This window comes from Trifolium pratense, linkage group LG5, assembly GCF_020283565.1.
Source record: "Trifolium pratense cultivar HEN17-A07 linkage group LG5, ARS_RC_1.1, whole genome shotgun sequence".
Lineage (NCBI taxonomy): Eukaryota > Viridiplantae > Streptophyta > Magnoliopsida > Fabales > Fabaceae > Trifolium > Trifolium pratense.
The window spans coordinates 48998255-49014027 of NC_060063.1; the positions used below are offsets into that span (position 1 = coordinate 48998255).

A 15773-nucleotide genomic window follows, 5' to 3' on the forward strand; every position below is an offset into this window, starting at 1 on the left:
TTGCAGCTAACCGTTTTCTGATTTAACCGATTAACCGCAGACAAGAATTCAAGTTCTCTTTGCATTTGCAAAAATACTGCAGAGCAGAGTATTTTGTTTCAAAATCAAATATTTCCAAAAATGAAAAACAAATTGAAAATATTCCTTAAAATTTAAATATTGAGGCTGTAATTAATTGCCATATAAACCTTTAAATACTTGGGTGGAGTGACGTGGCATGAATAATCAGGAACCGTTAAGATAAGTCAAAACCAGAAAGTCAGGATCAGACGGTAATTACGCAGAGAGTCCAGCCAACATAGACAGCCTCGATTAGTGGACCCCACTTGCGGAATGGTTCCTGGCTGGAAAGCATGTGGCGCTTTTTGCAGGATCCGACCGTTGTAACGCTAATTACGCTTTTGCCACTCTCCAAACCAAAAGGGTAAGGAAAATGGCCCAATCATCAACCACCAAATTCATTTAACTATTATTAATCAAATACTATTTTTTTATTGAACAAGCACCAAATACTATTATTAATCTAGTACTATTAATATTATACTATAGTACCAGCAAATTAGCAACGATCATGTTCAAGTAAACCAGTGCTACAGTGCCAAGTGCCAACAACTACAACCCTTCAAACCTTTCAAAAAGGTATAATGGTTAATGTAAAATTGTAATGTAGTGAAATGATAGTAAGTTATACTAGGACTTTGATGTAATAATATACTTAACCTTTTAATTAGCAACACACGTTAAGTTTGTGGTGGCAATATCAAAATTTGACCCAACAAATCATATATTTAGGGACATAAAAAATGTTGAGTGTGAATAAGCTTGCTATGGAGGATTGGTTCATTCAGATACCCAAAATCTCATTTGGACTAAAAAAAATTTCTAATTACACTAAATTATCAACAAAACTTATACTATAGTCCAAGTCAACAATAACATCAAGCATATATTAGTCTTGTACAACACTCAAAAGCGCATATTTATAATGATAGTTTGATAAAATCACAATGATAGTAAATTGATAGTAAATTAGTATAACATTTGTAAAATCACGATATATATGACATCATACACGAGATCACAACTAGGACGTTAAACCAAATAAACAATTATGTTAGCCAAACAATTTTATTTACTCATAATTATGTCTCTCCTAAATACACTAAAGTTACCAAATCTCAAAGTTAAAGAATTCATTACATCTAAAAATAGATTTTGCAGAAATACTAAAATCATGTACACATAATACATTGTAATTCTGTCAAACTAACCGAAAATGGTAACATACACAAAACTAGCATGTTAAGTTTCAAACCTAACATACATAAAAAAGGGCAAAATTCTATATTGATTATCATTGAGGATAAACAATAGTCAAATGCAAATAGGTAAGGTATGAACTGTCCTCAAGCTGTCACCCTTTGTAGGCATTCATTCATTCATTCACATTCACATTCACATTCAGCTCCATCCATCCATCCATTGTACACTCTAGAAAACTAGAATACACCTTTTTTTCACAGCACAGCTAAAAAGTAGTGAATAGAGACATAACATAACCCTTCCGCACACTACCTCTCTCTCTCTCTCTCTCTCTCTCTCAAGACCATCTTCTTTCACACAGTCCTTTCAAAATTTGATAATGTAAATCAAAATCACACAAAAGGAAAAAGTCTACTCAAAACATATCTTAAAAAATTAATCTTTTGAGTCACCAAAAAAGTTCTACATTCCATGGCTTCATTTGGAAGTTTCTTCTTCTTTCTCATCAACATTTTCTTCCTTCTCACAATCTCTTCTGCAGAAGATGCATTTGTTCCTTATGAGTTTGAGGTTTCCTACATCACTGCCTCTCCTCTTGGAGTACCCCAACAGGTTTTTTTCTTTCCTAAATCTTTGTCTTACTATTTTAGGATATGGGTATGTTCACTTTTTCACTAACTCACTTTCAATTTAACAAAGTTTCAACCTTTACTTTCAGATCTACATCTAAATAGTAATGTTAATGTTATAGTTAGTTTAAATTTTAAAGGGTTGTGTAAATGTAACTAATTTATATTTATATGGAATTAGGTAAAGGGTTTTTTGGTAATATTTCTCATTGTTTGTTTAGGTTATTGCTATCAATGGTGAGTTTCCAGGTCCTACTATTAATGTAACCACAAACAACAATGTTGCTGTTAATGTCCGAAACAAATTGGATGAGAATCTTCTTATTCATTGGTAAGTTCTTTTGTTGCTGATTTTGTTTAAGAAGTTTAAAATTTGGGTTTTGTTAATTAAGCTAAAAATTTTGGATTTTTTTTTCTTAGGTCTGGGGTTCAGCAAAGGAGGAGTTCATGGACAGATGGTGTTCTTGGAACAAATTGTCCTATTCCTCCTAAATGGAACTGGACTTATAATTTTCAAGTGAAGGATCAGATTGGAAGTTTTTTCTACTTTCCTTCACTTAATTTTCAAAGAGCAGCTGGTGGATTTGGTGGTTTCATCATAAACAATCGACCGGTCATTTCTGTTCCTTTTGATACTCCACAAGGAGACATTGTTGTTTTTATCGGTGATTGGTATACGCGCAATCACACGGTTAGTTTGTGTTGGTTAGTTTATGTTACATGTTGATGTTGATTGGATTAATTAATGTTTTTGTAATTAATGTTTCTGTTTATGTGTAGGATTTGAGAAAGGATCTGGATGATGGAAAAGATCTTGGCATGCCAAATGGTGTTCTCATCAATGGAAAAGGACCTTATAGATATAATGACACACTTGTTCCTGAGGGCATTGATTTTGAACAAATTGATGTTAAACCTGGTAACTTCTTGGAAGAAACTTAACTTGAGTTCTATGATTTTTTATTTTATTTATTTGATTATTTCAAATGCTGATATGGATGGTCTTTGTTTGGCTTTATGATACATAATTACAAAACAAGTTACATGTGACAAAGTGATGAACTTTAATGTCTCTTGTGTAGTTTTTTTTTTTTGACAAAATGTCTTGTATAGTTAATTTCTATAATGTTGGGCTTTTTTCGGCATGGAAACACAGTATCACTCATTTATGTATATTGGTTGTTTTGCTTTTAGTAACTTAAGATTAGGCACATAGAGCATAACATAACCATGTTGTATTGTTAGAAAAAGCAATAAACTAAGAGAGATACATAAGCAATCAAAGTTTTCATGTATTGTCCTCATATACTTGTTTATAATGATTTACCTGTTAAATGCTTATAATGTCTATTTGATGATGTTTAACAGGAAAAACTTACCGACTTCGTGTACATAATGTTGGAATATCAACAAGTCTGAATTTCAGGATTCAGAACCATAACTTACTTTTAGCAGAAACCGAGGGGTCATATACAGTGCAACAGAACTACACTAGCTTAGATATTCATGTTGGACAATCTTATTCTTTTCTGATAACCATGGATCAGAATGCAAGTTCAGATTACTACATTGTAGCAAGTGCCAGGTTTGTGAATGAATCCCGTTGGCAGAGAGTTACCGGAGTTGGTATCTTGCACTATACAAATTCCAAGGGGAAAGCTAAAGGTCATTTACCACCAGGTCCAGATGATCAATTTGACAAAACTTACTCGATGAACCAAGCAAGATCCATCAGGTATCTTTATGCTACAATCTAGAGCTTTATATATATTATCTTGTCTCATTTACTCATGCTTCGGTTGTGAGCAACTGTCCGAAATGTACTCATTTTTGCAACTTTGTGTTTAATTGTGTAGATGGAACGTATCAGCAAGTGGTGCTCGTCCAAATCCACAAGGATCTTTCAGATACGGTTCAATCAATGTGACAGAGATTTATGTATTAAAAAATAAGCCACTAGTGAAAATTGGTGGAAAGCGGCGAGCAACACTTAGTGGAATCTCTTATACCAATCCTGCCACTCCACTCAGACTTGCTGACAAATACAAAGTAAAGGGAGTATACAAGCTTGATTTTCCTACAGAGCCTATAACTGGACCTCCTCGGGTAGAAACATCAGTAATCAATGGAAGTTTTAGAGGATTTATGGAAATTATACTGCAGAACAATGACACCAAGATGCATACCTATCACTTGAATGGATATGCATTTTTCGTAGTAGGGTATGGAAAACTTCATTCCCTTTTAAATTCCATTCTTTACTTACAAGATGTTTACACTTTGATACATTTTAGCTTCCATTAACACTTACGACTTGATTCATTGCTGCAGGATGGACTTCGGTGATTGGTCTGAGAACAGCAGGGGCACATATAACAAGTGGGATGGAATAGCTCGTAGTACAGCACAGGTATATTTCCCGTCTTAGAATACACGTGGCTCATCGCAAACACTGAGGAGTTTTTGTAGTGAAGCTTTCACATTTTCCGGAACTTTCTCATGCATTGCATGTTCCTTATTAGTCTTTGTTTCAACACATTTGAAAAGTTGGAACTTTGTGCTGCAAAAGCAAACTTTGTGCTACTGTATCTTGGTTCGTATAAGTTTTAAGCACACAACTGTTTTTTTTTTTTCCCCTTGGCGCCTCTTTAGGTTTATCCTGGTGCATGGACAGCAGTTTTGGTCTCCCTCGACAACGTTGGAATTTGGAATCTAAGAACTGAAAACCTTGATTCATGGTATCTTGGTCAAGAAACATACATCAGGGTTGTCAATCCAGAGCCTACAAACAAGACCGAGCTTCCAATGCCAGATAATGCTCTTTTCTGCGGCGCCCTTCAACATATGCAAAAGTATATTACATTATACTTCTCTATCAAAATTACCCTAAGCTAAATAAGTGTACACCGTTGTTAAATTTTGACGTCCATTTTCTTTTTTCAGGCCTCAAAAAATTACCTCGGACGCGTCAATCAATGGAAATGGGCTGAAACTGTTATTCACTCTGGTGATGTTTGTTTGTGCCATAATCAACATTTTTCAGTAAAAGCACATTCTAAGTTCACCCTCTATTAATTAGTTGCTTAAAAGAGTTTGGCTTGTTGGTGAGTTATTCTTAATTTTTTTTAGTCTTGTTTATATCTTGCACTGATTTTGAGTTGTATTCTTGTTATTAGCTTAATGTTCTGAGGCTCCCAGTTTAATTATTTGGGACACTTGTAATTCTTTTAATGCCTATAATTGTTGTAGTAATTACCAATCACATTCTTGATACATGAAACTTGCCAACATGGTTTCCACTTCATACTTTATTTCATCTTAGATTCTTTAAACTTGTATAATTTGTAGTCTATGCAAGGTTAATGATGTGTGGATTTTCCATATTGAGGTTGGAAATTGATACTGTTATGTCTTTTTAGGACTATTACATTCAATTCAGTCTTTTCTTAAATGTTTGGTAATACATTTTATGACCGTCTTTTTAGAGGAAATAATGCAACCATTTTTTCCTGCCCTTAAATTATGTTTGAAATGAAGAGTTGCTCCCTAAATTTTCAACCACAATTTCAATTAAAATTAAAAATTTACAATTTTTCTAGATAAAGTGTATTTGCTTTTGTTGCAAATTATTATAAATTTAGACAGTAACTTTTATTGGTAAACCAAATACATCTTCCGCTCGCAATTGTGAAGATTAATCTTGAAGATAATTAAGTGGTTAATGAGCTGCACCAAAAAGGATGGATTTCGGGAGAACCCGAGTTCGATTTCTGGGTGGAACAATTTTTTGGCCAGATTTTACTTACCTCGCGGCCGAACTCTGGACTACTAGGGTCCCTTTCCCCTAGGAACCAGAGGGTTATAAAAAAAAAACTACACTATGTTATTGGTAGACACAATAATTTTCATTTTCAATGGTAATTAATACTTTTTATATAAAGTATAATTATTTTATTTGTAATTATTTTACATATTTAAAAAAAGTAAAAAAAAAAAGAGGAATATATTGATGATATTAGTGAAAGTAGACTAATAATGTTTTGCTGTATATATTTTTAGTTTTTTTTTTTTAATTGGTTAAAGTTAGTAAAAACTAGTTGTCAGTGTTAACTTTTTTTTTTACCTCATCAGAACTTGAATTTTGGGGATTTACTCCTTTCACTAGCTCAAACAGCATTATTCTGTTCTTATTTGACAAAATAAAGGAGTTAATGTATACTATACAAGGCTTTGTCTAACATTAATATACAATCCTTCAGCCTATAATGATCATTAATATTTTTAATTAAATAATAATAGTAAAAATTATAATAAATTGATCTTTTGAAAATATTAATAAAAATAAATCTAATAATAAAATTATTACTTATTTTTAAAAATTGAAAAAGAGTAATAGATATCTATAACAGAAAAATAAAAGAGATTATAATTAATTCACTCTTGTTTGTAATTAAGGTTTGGAGTATATAAAATAAGAATTTAATTGATATGCACCGACGGTGTAAAATAATTTTACACAGTAAACCAATACCAACCATGTTTTTCGCCACATCACCCCACTTCACCCCACTTTTTTGACATGACATAGCAAAATGATGGTTATTTATTGGACGATCGTGTAAAACTATTTTACACCGTCAGTGCATATCAATTAAACTCATAAAATAATATATTTTTTGTCCTAAAATTATTTTATATTTTAAAGCTGACGGAGTAAAAAAATGGTCTACAGTCTCCAGCATGGACGGATCTTGTCGGTAGTTGGCTAGTAGCACGCTGCTATGCATAACAGCTTTTTTTACATACAGATTACGGTACAATTTAAAATTAATGGAACTGATTTTGAATAATTTTTTTGTTAATAGTCTACTTTTTATTAGAAAAACCAAATTAAATTTTATTAGAGAGTTAGTACACAATATGCCAATTGCCAAATACAACAAACCGTCCAAACCCCATACACAAACATTACAACTATCCCACCCCACCTGATACATCAAAATTGCAAAACAGAGAAAGCTTTAGATCCAGGAATTATTTTGAAGATTAACCTTGTAAAAATCTGGTCTGCACAGTTCATCTAGAAAGTATATTAGGACATCTTGGGATCTCGTTTCATGTCACTAACGGCTAGTGTACAATTGAAGAAAATGTGAGAAGAACGTTTTCTAAAACCGAGGCTAAACGAACATGAATTTTGAGATATGGCTGATATATCACGAATTAAGTGATAACATCCTTAAGAAAGATGCTAGTGATGAGGAACATCGGCAGTCGGCACATAATATCATGCAAAATGAGGCAGCAAACTGATCACATAGTTCAACTCAAAGAAATTTGGTGAGGGTATTTGCACGATGTTTTGAGAATTTCTGAGAATTTGAGAATTTTGAGTTTAGAAGGAGATTGAAGAGAATATAAAATAAAAATTCATGTTATTGTAGGTGTATTTCAATAAAAATTGATTTTGGTTTATGGAAAAAAGATGAAGATATGAATATCATCATACATTTTTTGGTTTTTTTTTTTTAATTTCAATAAAAAAATATTCAAAAAAATAAGAGTATCCTACGGGGATTACAATCTCAACATTTTTTTAATAAAAAATAAGTTAAAATACATATAGTGTAATTTTACCTCAAAATATATTATCTTAATGTCCTATAAATATATTATGACTTTCATATTTTTTAACACTTCATCCAACATAATTCGGCGTAGTGCTTCTAAATTCGGTGTTGGCGGAGATTTCTATTTTTTATCTCTCTTTATATAAAATACCGGTGAGAGTGTCGAAGAAGATTGTTAGGTTGCAAAGGAGGTTTCTTTGGGATGGGGCGGCCAATGGCTCAAAACATTAGTTCAGTTAAGTGGCTTGATGTTTGTAGGCCGAAAAAGGAGGGTGGTGGTGGTCTTGGGGTTAAGGATTTGCGGATCATGAATATTTCTCTATTAGCCAAGTGGAAATGGAGCCTATTATCAGAGGGTCATTATATTTGGAAGAATGTCCTTCGAGTCAGGTATGGTGGGGGGAGAGTGGAGTTAGTTGGATGCCTTGAGCCTTGCCGTCGTATCGTGCTTCACCATGGTGGAATGACTTAATGGCGGTGGGTGTTGTAGCCGGTTTGGATCGTCTTCAAGGAATGTATTATATATACATAGACTTTTGCCGTTAAAGAAAAAACAACAACACTTCATCCAACATATATTAAGCACATTATTATGAATGAAATGTTATAAAAATCTTTTATTAAAAACAAAGGCACTTCATATAACATTATATAACAAGTACGTTGCATAGTATATAGTTGAAAATGCCTGCTGGAACTTTAGCTGAAAATAGTTGATTTGTGGTCTCTTCTTTTTATATGCACACGCTTTTCCTCAAAAAAGTCTTGGTGCATGCGCAAAGACCCCAACTAGCATGGTACCATGTTGGAGCCAAGGAATTAATGAAGCATTATTGCTTTCTTTCTCAACATAATACCCCATGCTTTTGGTGGTGAATGAAAGAGAAAAGTAAAGTACTTTGAGGCACCAAAATGCTGTTGGAAGTGTGTGATTAGTTTATACTTTAACTAACTATCGAACCTTATAAAAATTTCGCCACGGTCCAATACCATATTTTAATTGGCCCTTGAAGCGGTTATGACAATATCGATCAATCACAGGCGCGCGCGCACACACACCGTATAATTCTGTAAATTGAACTTTTTTTATTTATTTTTTAATCACTGGCTCATACACTGTTCGATTCAAAATATTTTCTTGGGGATGAATGAAATGTTCACACTTTAACTTGCAAACTGTGTTTCAATCAAAATTATTTCATGGAAAATGAATGAGGGGTGAAGAGGACAAAAAAATTTGATTTTTATAAGTTTCGCATCCTAGAATGCAAACTCAGTTTGCAGTTTGCATCCTAGAATGATAATTGTTTTCCCTAACTTTTATTATTTACACACTCGCATTATCGATGAAGTAAATTTGGAATGTTAGAAGACGCGTGTGAGATTGGGGGTGCAAAAAGTAAAACTCTTCTCTTATTTTGGCATGGGCTCCTCTTGTGTGTGACCCAATATACTATTGAACACTTTGAAAATCAATGAACCATATGTTGTTTACTTCACCAACATTCCTCAAGATTTTGATAAACAAACATAGGAGAGTAAGTAGTTAGATTCACGTTTTTCATATCATCCCTCCAGCGAAGATAATCATTTTATTCGAGAGATATTATCGAATAACTAATTGTTTCGACCTAAATTAAAGTGTTGGGTTTTTGTATGTTGGCTACATTTTGCAAAAATATCTTTTAGCCAAATGTTGGGACAACATCCCTTGACAAGTTATTTCCCGCCAGCTAGCGCTATATTTTTGTATGCAATCTTTCGAAGATTTGCTTGAAGAATTATTCTACCCTAGCTTGTGTGCCAAGACACACATGGTTTATTAATCTTCAGAAGGCAGTTTTACAAGTTTACTTGGTTCTCAAGACTGTTATAAAATTATAATGAATCAAAAGATTTAATTTTATAATATAACCTCTGAAGGTTTTCCTGGAGTAGAAGTTTATTGATTCAGAGCCCACGAAGGTTCTGCTATATAAAGGGTGATGCTAAACCCTATTTTACTCACCGAAACCGTGTCTTATTACAAAGAGTGTGTTTAGGGTTTTAGTGCGTCGATTGTTAATTGTGAGTCTTTCTTGTGTCTCATCGATGCAAACTTAGGACTGGATTTATTGAGTTGTAATTGTGAACTGCTCCTAAGCTTTGTAGTACGGAGTTAGTTTGTGTGTGATTCACTCGAAAGCTTTTAAGCGAGAGTGGAATCTAGTTTCATAGGAGGGTGTCTCCATCATTAGTTCTTATTGTGTTGATAACAACGTTGTCTGTGTTGTTAGAGGGAATTGAGACGGAGTCTCATATCTAGGAGTTCCTATGTAGGATTATCACGGGTAGTGTCTACCTGATAAGTCGTAAACCGGTGTGTTTGCTGAGGGCTTTGAACTAGAGCTATTATAGTGGATTCATTCCTGGATTGGTATCCCCAGAGTAGGTGACGTTGCACTGAACTGGGTTAACAACTCTTCTGTGTTATTTATCTTACTTCAATTTACTGCTTTATTGTTCCTTCTGTTTGTTGCGTGTTATGACAAGTTGTGCACATCGTAAACGACACTTGTCTATTGTGTGCCAGAATTTCAATAAGTTTAACCATGGTTAAACTTTATGGTTAAACTTATAAAAACTCAACACTTTTAAATGACAATACTACACTTATTATACACTCATTAATCATTGTTGGTTTAACTTATAAAGACTTAAATTACACTCTATTTCCATTAGAGAAGCTTAAATTACACTATACTTCCATTTAATGTTAAAATATGACTCTCCTCCCTTAAAAAATTAATAAAATAAATAATACTCATATTTTGTAAAAGGTGCTTGAATTTCACTCTGTTCTCTTATTGGATTGTCCAAAAATAAAATTATTTTTTCTTGTATTAGTGCATACATATAGTTATATCATTATCTTCTTCACTTATCCTCGCAAAGAACAATTTTCATGCGAGACAAATAATTCTTTTCCTAAACAACCGTTGCGACTAACCGTTGTGATAATAAATCAACCATTGCTATGGATAAAAGTTCAGTCTTCAATGGAAGAACAAAGCATATATTAGCCATCAAACATCATTCTATGGTGGCGCGCGAGCTCGCTTGATCGTCTAGAGGTGTGTTTTAAGTATTTACAATCTTTACTTGAAAAAGTGAAAAGGAAATAATTATGGAAAACACACAAAATTAAGGAACAAATTACATAATTATAACTAGAAAGCAAGACTAATTAATTATTGATTAGATAAGTAATCAGCTGCAGTAGTACTTCTAAGGAAATTAAAAAACATATGAAAGTTCATAATTAAAAAAGAAAAAAACAAACTACATGCATGCAAAATCCCAAAAGACTAGTCCTTAGTTATCAACATAACATTACATTAATTCTTCAACCATATAGAGATTAATTGATGCATTAGTAAGGAGAAACACCAAGATTAGCTGAAGCATAAAACCCTCCATCTTTCATCAGAACCTGATCATCTCCTTCCTAGACAAAAAAAAAAACAGAAATAATCAGAAAAAATAAAAAAGTGAGGGGATATATGTGCATTATTAATATTTGTCTGAAACATAATATATATTTTCAGCGAGGAATAGGGTGCATGATATGATGATAATTTTACCTGCTGGCACACATTTGTCTTCTTTATAGTCTGATCAGGCATGAGACCAAAGTGAATGTGTGGAAAGTGGGCCCACTGTCACACATATCAAAAAGTTAGTCCCAAATGAACTAGAGAAAAGAAAACCATATCATTCATTTTGATTTGTGGAAATACTATCCATCATGGACTTCAAAATATTGGATTCTTGTGGATTTGATAAATAAACTCACATGATCACTTTCCTTTTACTTTGGGAAAAATGTCAACAATAGAGTACTAGTACTAGTACTATATACTAGTATAATACAAATAAGAAGAAGAAATGTGCATGCAATATTTTGAAAAATACAAAATTGAATAGTCATTTTCTATAAATCATATTATATAGATAGCAACTTTTTATTTATAAAAATTAAGATTTTAGAAGAGACATACTTCGTTAATAGAGTAAAGAGAACCCTCAATATCAACGAAAATTTTCAATTTCAAACTTAAGTCGTGACTCGCAACTAATGCTAGCAAAAGATCCGACTATTTGTACTTGAACAATGCTTTTATTATATATGGTTGTGTGACAACCCTCGACTAAGATTAGGGTGCTCTCAAAAAACTCATATAGTCAAATGTACTAAGATCGAATGGTTTTGATTGAATGCAGTATTTGTAAATTATTAAAAAAAGATTATACTTATTTATTTTCATTATTGGATCTTAATCAGACGACCACAAAATCAATGAATAGATTACTGCATCAAATTAACGATGAAATCCATTTCCCACTACCCTCTAGCAAGAAATATTTATTTAATATATTATTATTATTATTGATTTATTTAAAGTTAAGGAGGATCATACATTCTTGGCAGCAGCGCTGAAGGCTTCCCTGTGGGTTATATCAGGATTGACAGACTTGATGCGTTGGATCTCGTCCCTGCAGCAGATGTACCATTCAGATTTATTTCACTTTATTAATAACATTAACACATAAGAAAATTAATACTACATATTTGAAATTGAATATGAAATTAAATAACCATAGAGACATAGAAAATGGTTTTAAATGATGAGTACTCACTTGATGAAGCGATTGTACGCTGAAGGAACTCTCTGCCTTTTCTCTGGAGCTAGACATTAACACACAAAATCAATTTCATTTACAGTACATACTATATTTTTAATTTACTAAGATATATTAAAAAAAAATTACAAACAAGATGAAAAAAAAAAAACAGAAAAACATAACACTGGTAGGGCAACCAAACCACCTACCAGACAAACTCCCTAGCCAACCAGAACAATAAAATCACTTTCATTTTAGTTGGAAATTTTCATTTTATTTAATCATTTTATTTGATTATTTTTCCATCTCACATTCTTATGATTTTAATAAAAGCCAAAATAATTATTTTCATATATCCATATGTCGGTGGTCTTGTAACCAGAAATTAACAAAAATGATATTGAAGTAAAATTTTTAAAAAAGAAAAACAGATATAGCTTCATGGATAAGGTCTTTGCCCTAAAATAATGAAATAATTTTGGGTATTTTTATTTTTTCTTTTACAAACAATATTATTGAAGATATCCTATTTCAATCTCAATACTTATAGAAATGTTATAACTTTTAGGGTTGTAGACTTTAAAACAAGTTTTTAAGGTAATGTTGGGATAATGCTATAAAAGAGCTTCTTCCTTTTACCAAAAACAAGAGTACCTTTGTTCCAGAAAAAACCAACAACAAGAGTACCTTAACATTAATGTCAAATCAATATCAACCATATATAAAGCAACCATTTTTTTTCTTTGAAAAATCTGAAGAATATTCTTCTAATTATCATATTTCTTATAAATTATAATTTATACTAAAAAAAAAAAAAGATAATGAATCTCACGTCTGTTGATGATTGGTGGCCTTGGAAGCTCATCAGCTACAACCCTAGGAGGCATAGAGAACTCATTTGGTGCATTTGTATGGTTCATCAGAAAATTTGGAGCTGGGTTTGGCATCTCCTCCTGCTACAAAAAAAAAGAAATCATTCATCAAAGTTTTTTTCTGGAACAAAGGGGCCCCGGTAATTCAGAGTTTGGTCTTGATAATTCATCAAAAGTTTTTGAAAGATGTAATTAATTTAAAATTTTAAGTAAGAGTGGTAAAGAAAGTACAAGAAGGTTATGAGTTGGGGAGAAGAAAGAATGTCCCAAATGAAACTGATTTGGAGAAGGAAGAAGCAATGCACGCATGTTGACTGGTAAAAGATTGGTGCAATGACCACATCTCACAGTCACAGTCTTGAACAAGCTTGTGCAAGGAACACTCACCTGAAAATTAAATTAAGAAATATATAAGAAAAAAATGAGGAAGAAAAAAAAAAAAACCCTAGAGATGGAAATTAAGAAAGTGAGGAAAGAATGAGTAAATTTATATATATACAGCAAGGATGGTGTCACAAATGTTGCAGTGGACATAACAAAGTTGCTCGGAAGAAGGGAGGTGGTCCAAGGAAGATAATGAAGAAGAGGATGATGACATGATGATATGAATGATAATGATAATAATATATATTCGGTTTGATGATTGGTCTCTTGATTGACTGATTGATTGATAGACAGGTTAACAACCACACCTTGGATATGCTTTTTTTGATTATGTGTTGTGAAAGAGAGGTGCAGAGAGACAATTCATAGATACAAAGAAAGTAAAGAGTGAATGAGTGAGTGAGTGTGTGTGTGTGAGATTTTTATATATATATATATAAAGAGGTAATATATTCTGTTTTGTTTTATTTACTGTCTTAATATAATACTCCATAAACAGTGAGAAAAATAACCTTTCTCTTATAAAGAGGTAATATATTTTGTTAAAAGTAAAGAAGTTGTTTTTTTACATTCATACACCCATTAAGCAATTAACATATTTGGACCATTCAATCAAAATTTAAGTTCATATAATTTAGTTAATTTAAAAGTTAATTTGATATCTGAATTGTCTAATAATTTTGATTGAACATATAGATGTTACTGAATGCAGTGCTGTTAGAGGCTATCCACTACGATCAAATTTGGTCTTATTAAACACCTTGATAGAGAAAAAATAGGTAGAATGGTGTGAAATAAATGAGATAGGTTAGTAATATGATAGAAAGAGAAAGATAAAGAGAAAATGATTGATATGCTCACCAAAGGGTTATGATGTTTAAATATCATCTTTTTTTTATTCTTAGATCAACCTGCTTAATCGAGGTCTAGTTATCATCAATTGAGTTCAATTTCATGTTTGCTTATGGTCCTATAGGATCTAATCGAACTTGATTGAACCGGATTGAACCACAACTTAACTAGGTTTTGGTTCAACAGATTCGTGTTTTGCTTATTACAAAAAAGATATTTTAATTCTTATTTATTTATATTATTTGCCAAATTTAATCACAATTGAACTGTGTTTCTGTAAATACAACTCAATTAGTAGTTGTAGGGGCGTTTAATGTAGCCGCTTTGATGTATTAGAGGAAAACAAATTTCTTGTATTTTATTTTTCCACTGTTTTCTTATTGTTTTACATTACGGCCGTCCGAATCCAAATGTACGATCTAGATTATTTTAAGTCATTTTATAATTGTGTTGATTTGGACCGTTTGATCTACAATTAACGGCTAGAATTCAAAATTGTGTGAAAAATTACTGCAACAAATCTCGTTGATTCAAATTTATGATTTCTAGGTTATTCACGCCATGTATAATTTTAGCCACTAAACATTTTTTTACCAAAAATTAAAGTTGAACTTACCGAAGAGTTAAGTCATAATTCAAAAATCTCACCTGCATTTTGGACAAAATCCTCTCTATTTCCTTTAAGTGAATTTTGATATCATTATTAAAAAAAAATTAACTTTATTTTTCAAAGTTCTTTGTTTCCATCTCTCTATAGTGAAATGAAGAGAATACTATCCCTGTTTGAACTAATGCAGATATATCCATCTATGACCATCATAACATCATCATCATCATCATCATCATTATCAACACATATATAGATAAATACTTATGAACAAAGCATGCAAAGGAGTTTATTATGTACATATGATATGAACATATCGAAGTTATATATTAATTATTATTATATGATTATACACAGGCATTATACATAGATAGGAACATATATATGTGGTTAGAATTCCAATGTAAGTATGGGAGAGAGAGAGAGAGAGAGATGAAAGAGAGAGAGAGGCGGCAGATGTGGGGGAGAGGAACTAGAAAGGGACGTGTGCATGGGGTGATAGCTTTCACACACTCACCTGTTGTTTTCAATAGTTAAAGAGGGTCTTGTCTTGTGGTGTGTTTGTTGAACTCAAAACAACTTTTTCAAATAAGTTTTCCTAAATTTCCGAACAAAGGAACAACCAAAACCCCACTAGGCACCAGTAAAACCCTAAATATATACACAGTACTCTCTCTTTTCCGTTTCCTTAGGGCTCCTTGCTCATTCAACAGTCAGTGTAACTATAGAAACTCCATAATAGCTAGCTTCTCCATAACTTATAATATTATTATTTATGAAAAAGAGATAAACATGCAAGTTTTACTTTTCTTGATTTGACAACTCCCTCTCGCTGAACCCTAACACAGTTCTGATACGCATTTAAGTCAGT

The 15773-nt window shown here is 32.3% G+C and overlaps 2 protein-coding genes across 4 annotated transcripts; one reads left to right on the forward strand and one right to left on the reverse strand.

Annotated features, from left to right (window-relative positions):
• Positions 1-1281: 1281 nt before the first annotated feature.
• Positions 1282-5203, forward strand: LOC123884507 (monocopper oxidase-like protein SKU5). Its single transcript, XM_045933614.1, has 9 exons — positions 1282-1875; positions 2114-2223; positions 2313-2583; positions 2673-2811; positions 3261-3627; positions 3749-4114; positions 4224-4302; positions 4545-4744; positions 4836-5203. Exons 1-9 carry the CDS (start codon positions 1735-1737, stop codon positions 4936-4938), a joined length of 1776 nt encoding a protein of 591 aa, XP_045789570.1. The 5' UTR covers positions 1282-1734; the 3' UTR covers positions 4939-5203.
• Positions 5204-10713: 5510 nt separating this feature from the next.
• Positions 10714-13850, reverse strand: LOC123884785 (axial regulator YABBY 1-like). 3 transcript variants are annotated; one of them, XM_045934001.1, is made up of 7 exons: positions 13559-13832; positions 13291-13446; positions 13020-13140; positions 12203-12251; positions 11983-12058; positions 11146-11220; positions 10714-11009 (listed from the first exon to the last, which is right to left on the reverse strand). In XM_045934001.1, the coding sequence occupies exons 1-7, from the start codon at positions 13655-13657 to the stop codon at positions 10935-10937; spliced, it is 651 nt and encodes a 216-aa protein (XP_045789957.1). In that variant the 5' UTR covers positions 13658-13832; the 3' UTR covers positions 10714-10934. The 3 variants fall into 3 exon arrangements, with proteins under 3 accessions (XP_045789957.1, XP_045789956.1, XP_045789958.1); XM_045934000.1 differs by having other exon boundaries at positions 10715-11009; positions 13020-13143; positions 13559-13850; XM_045934002.1 differs by having other exon boundaries at positions 10716-11009; positions 12203-12245; positions 13020-13143; positions 13559-13844.
• Positions 13851-15773: the final 1923 nt, after the last annotated feature.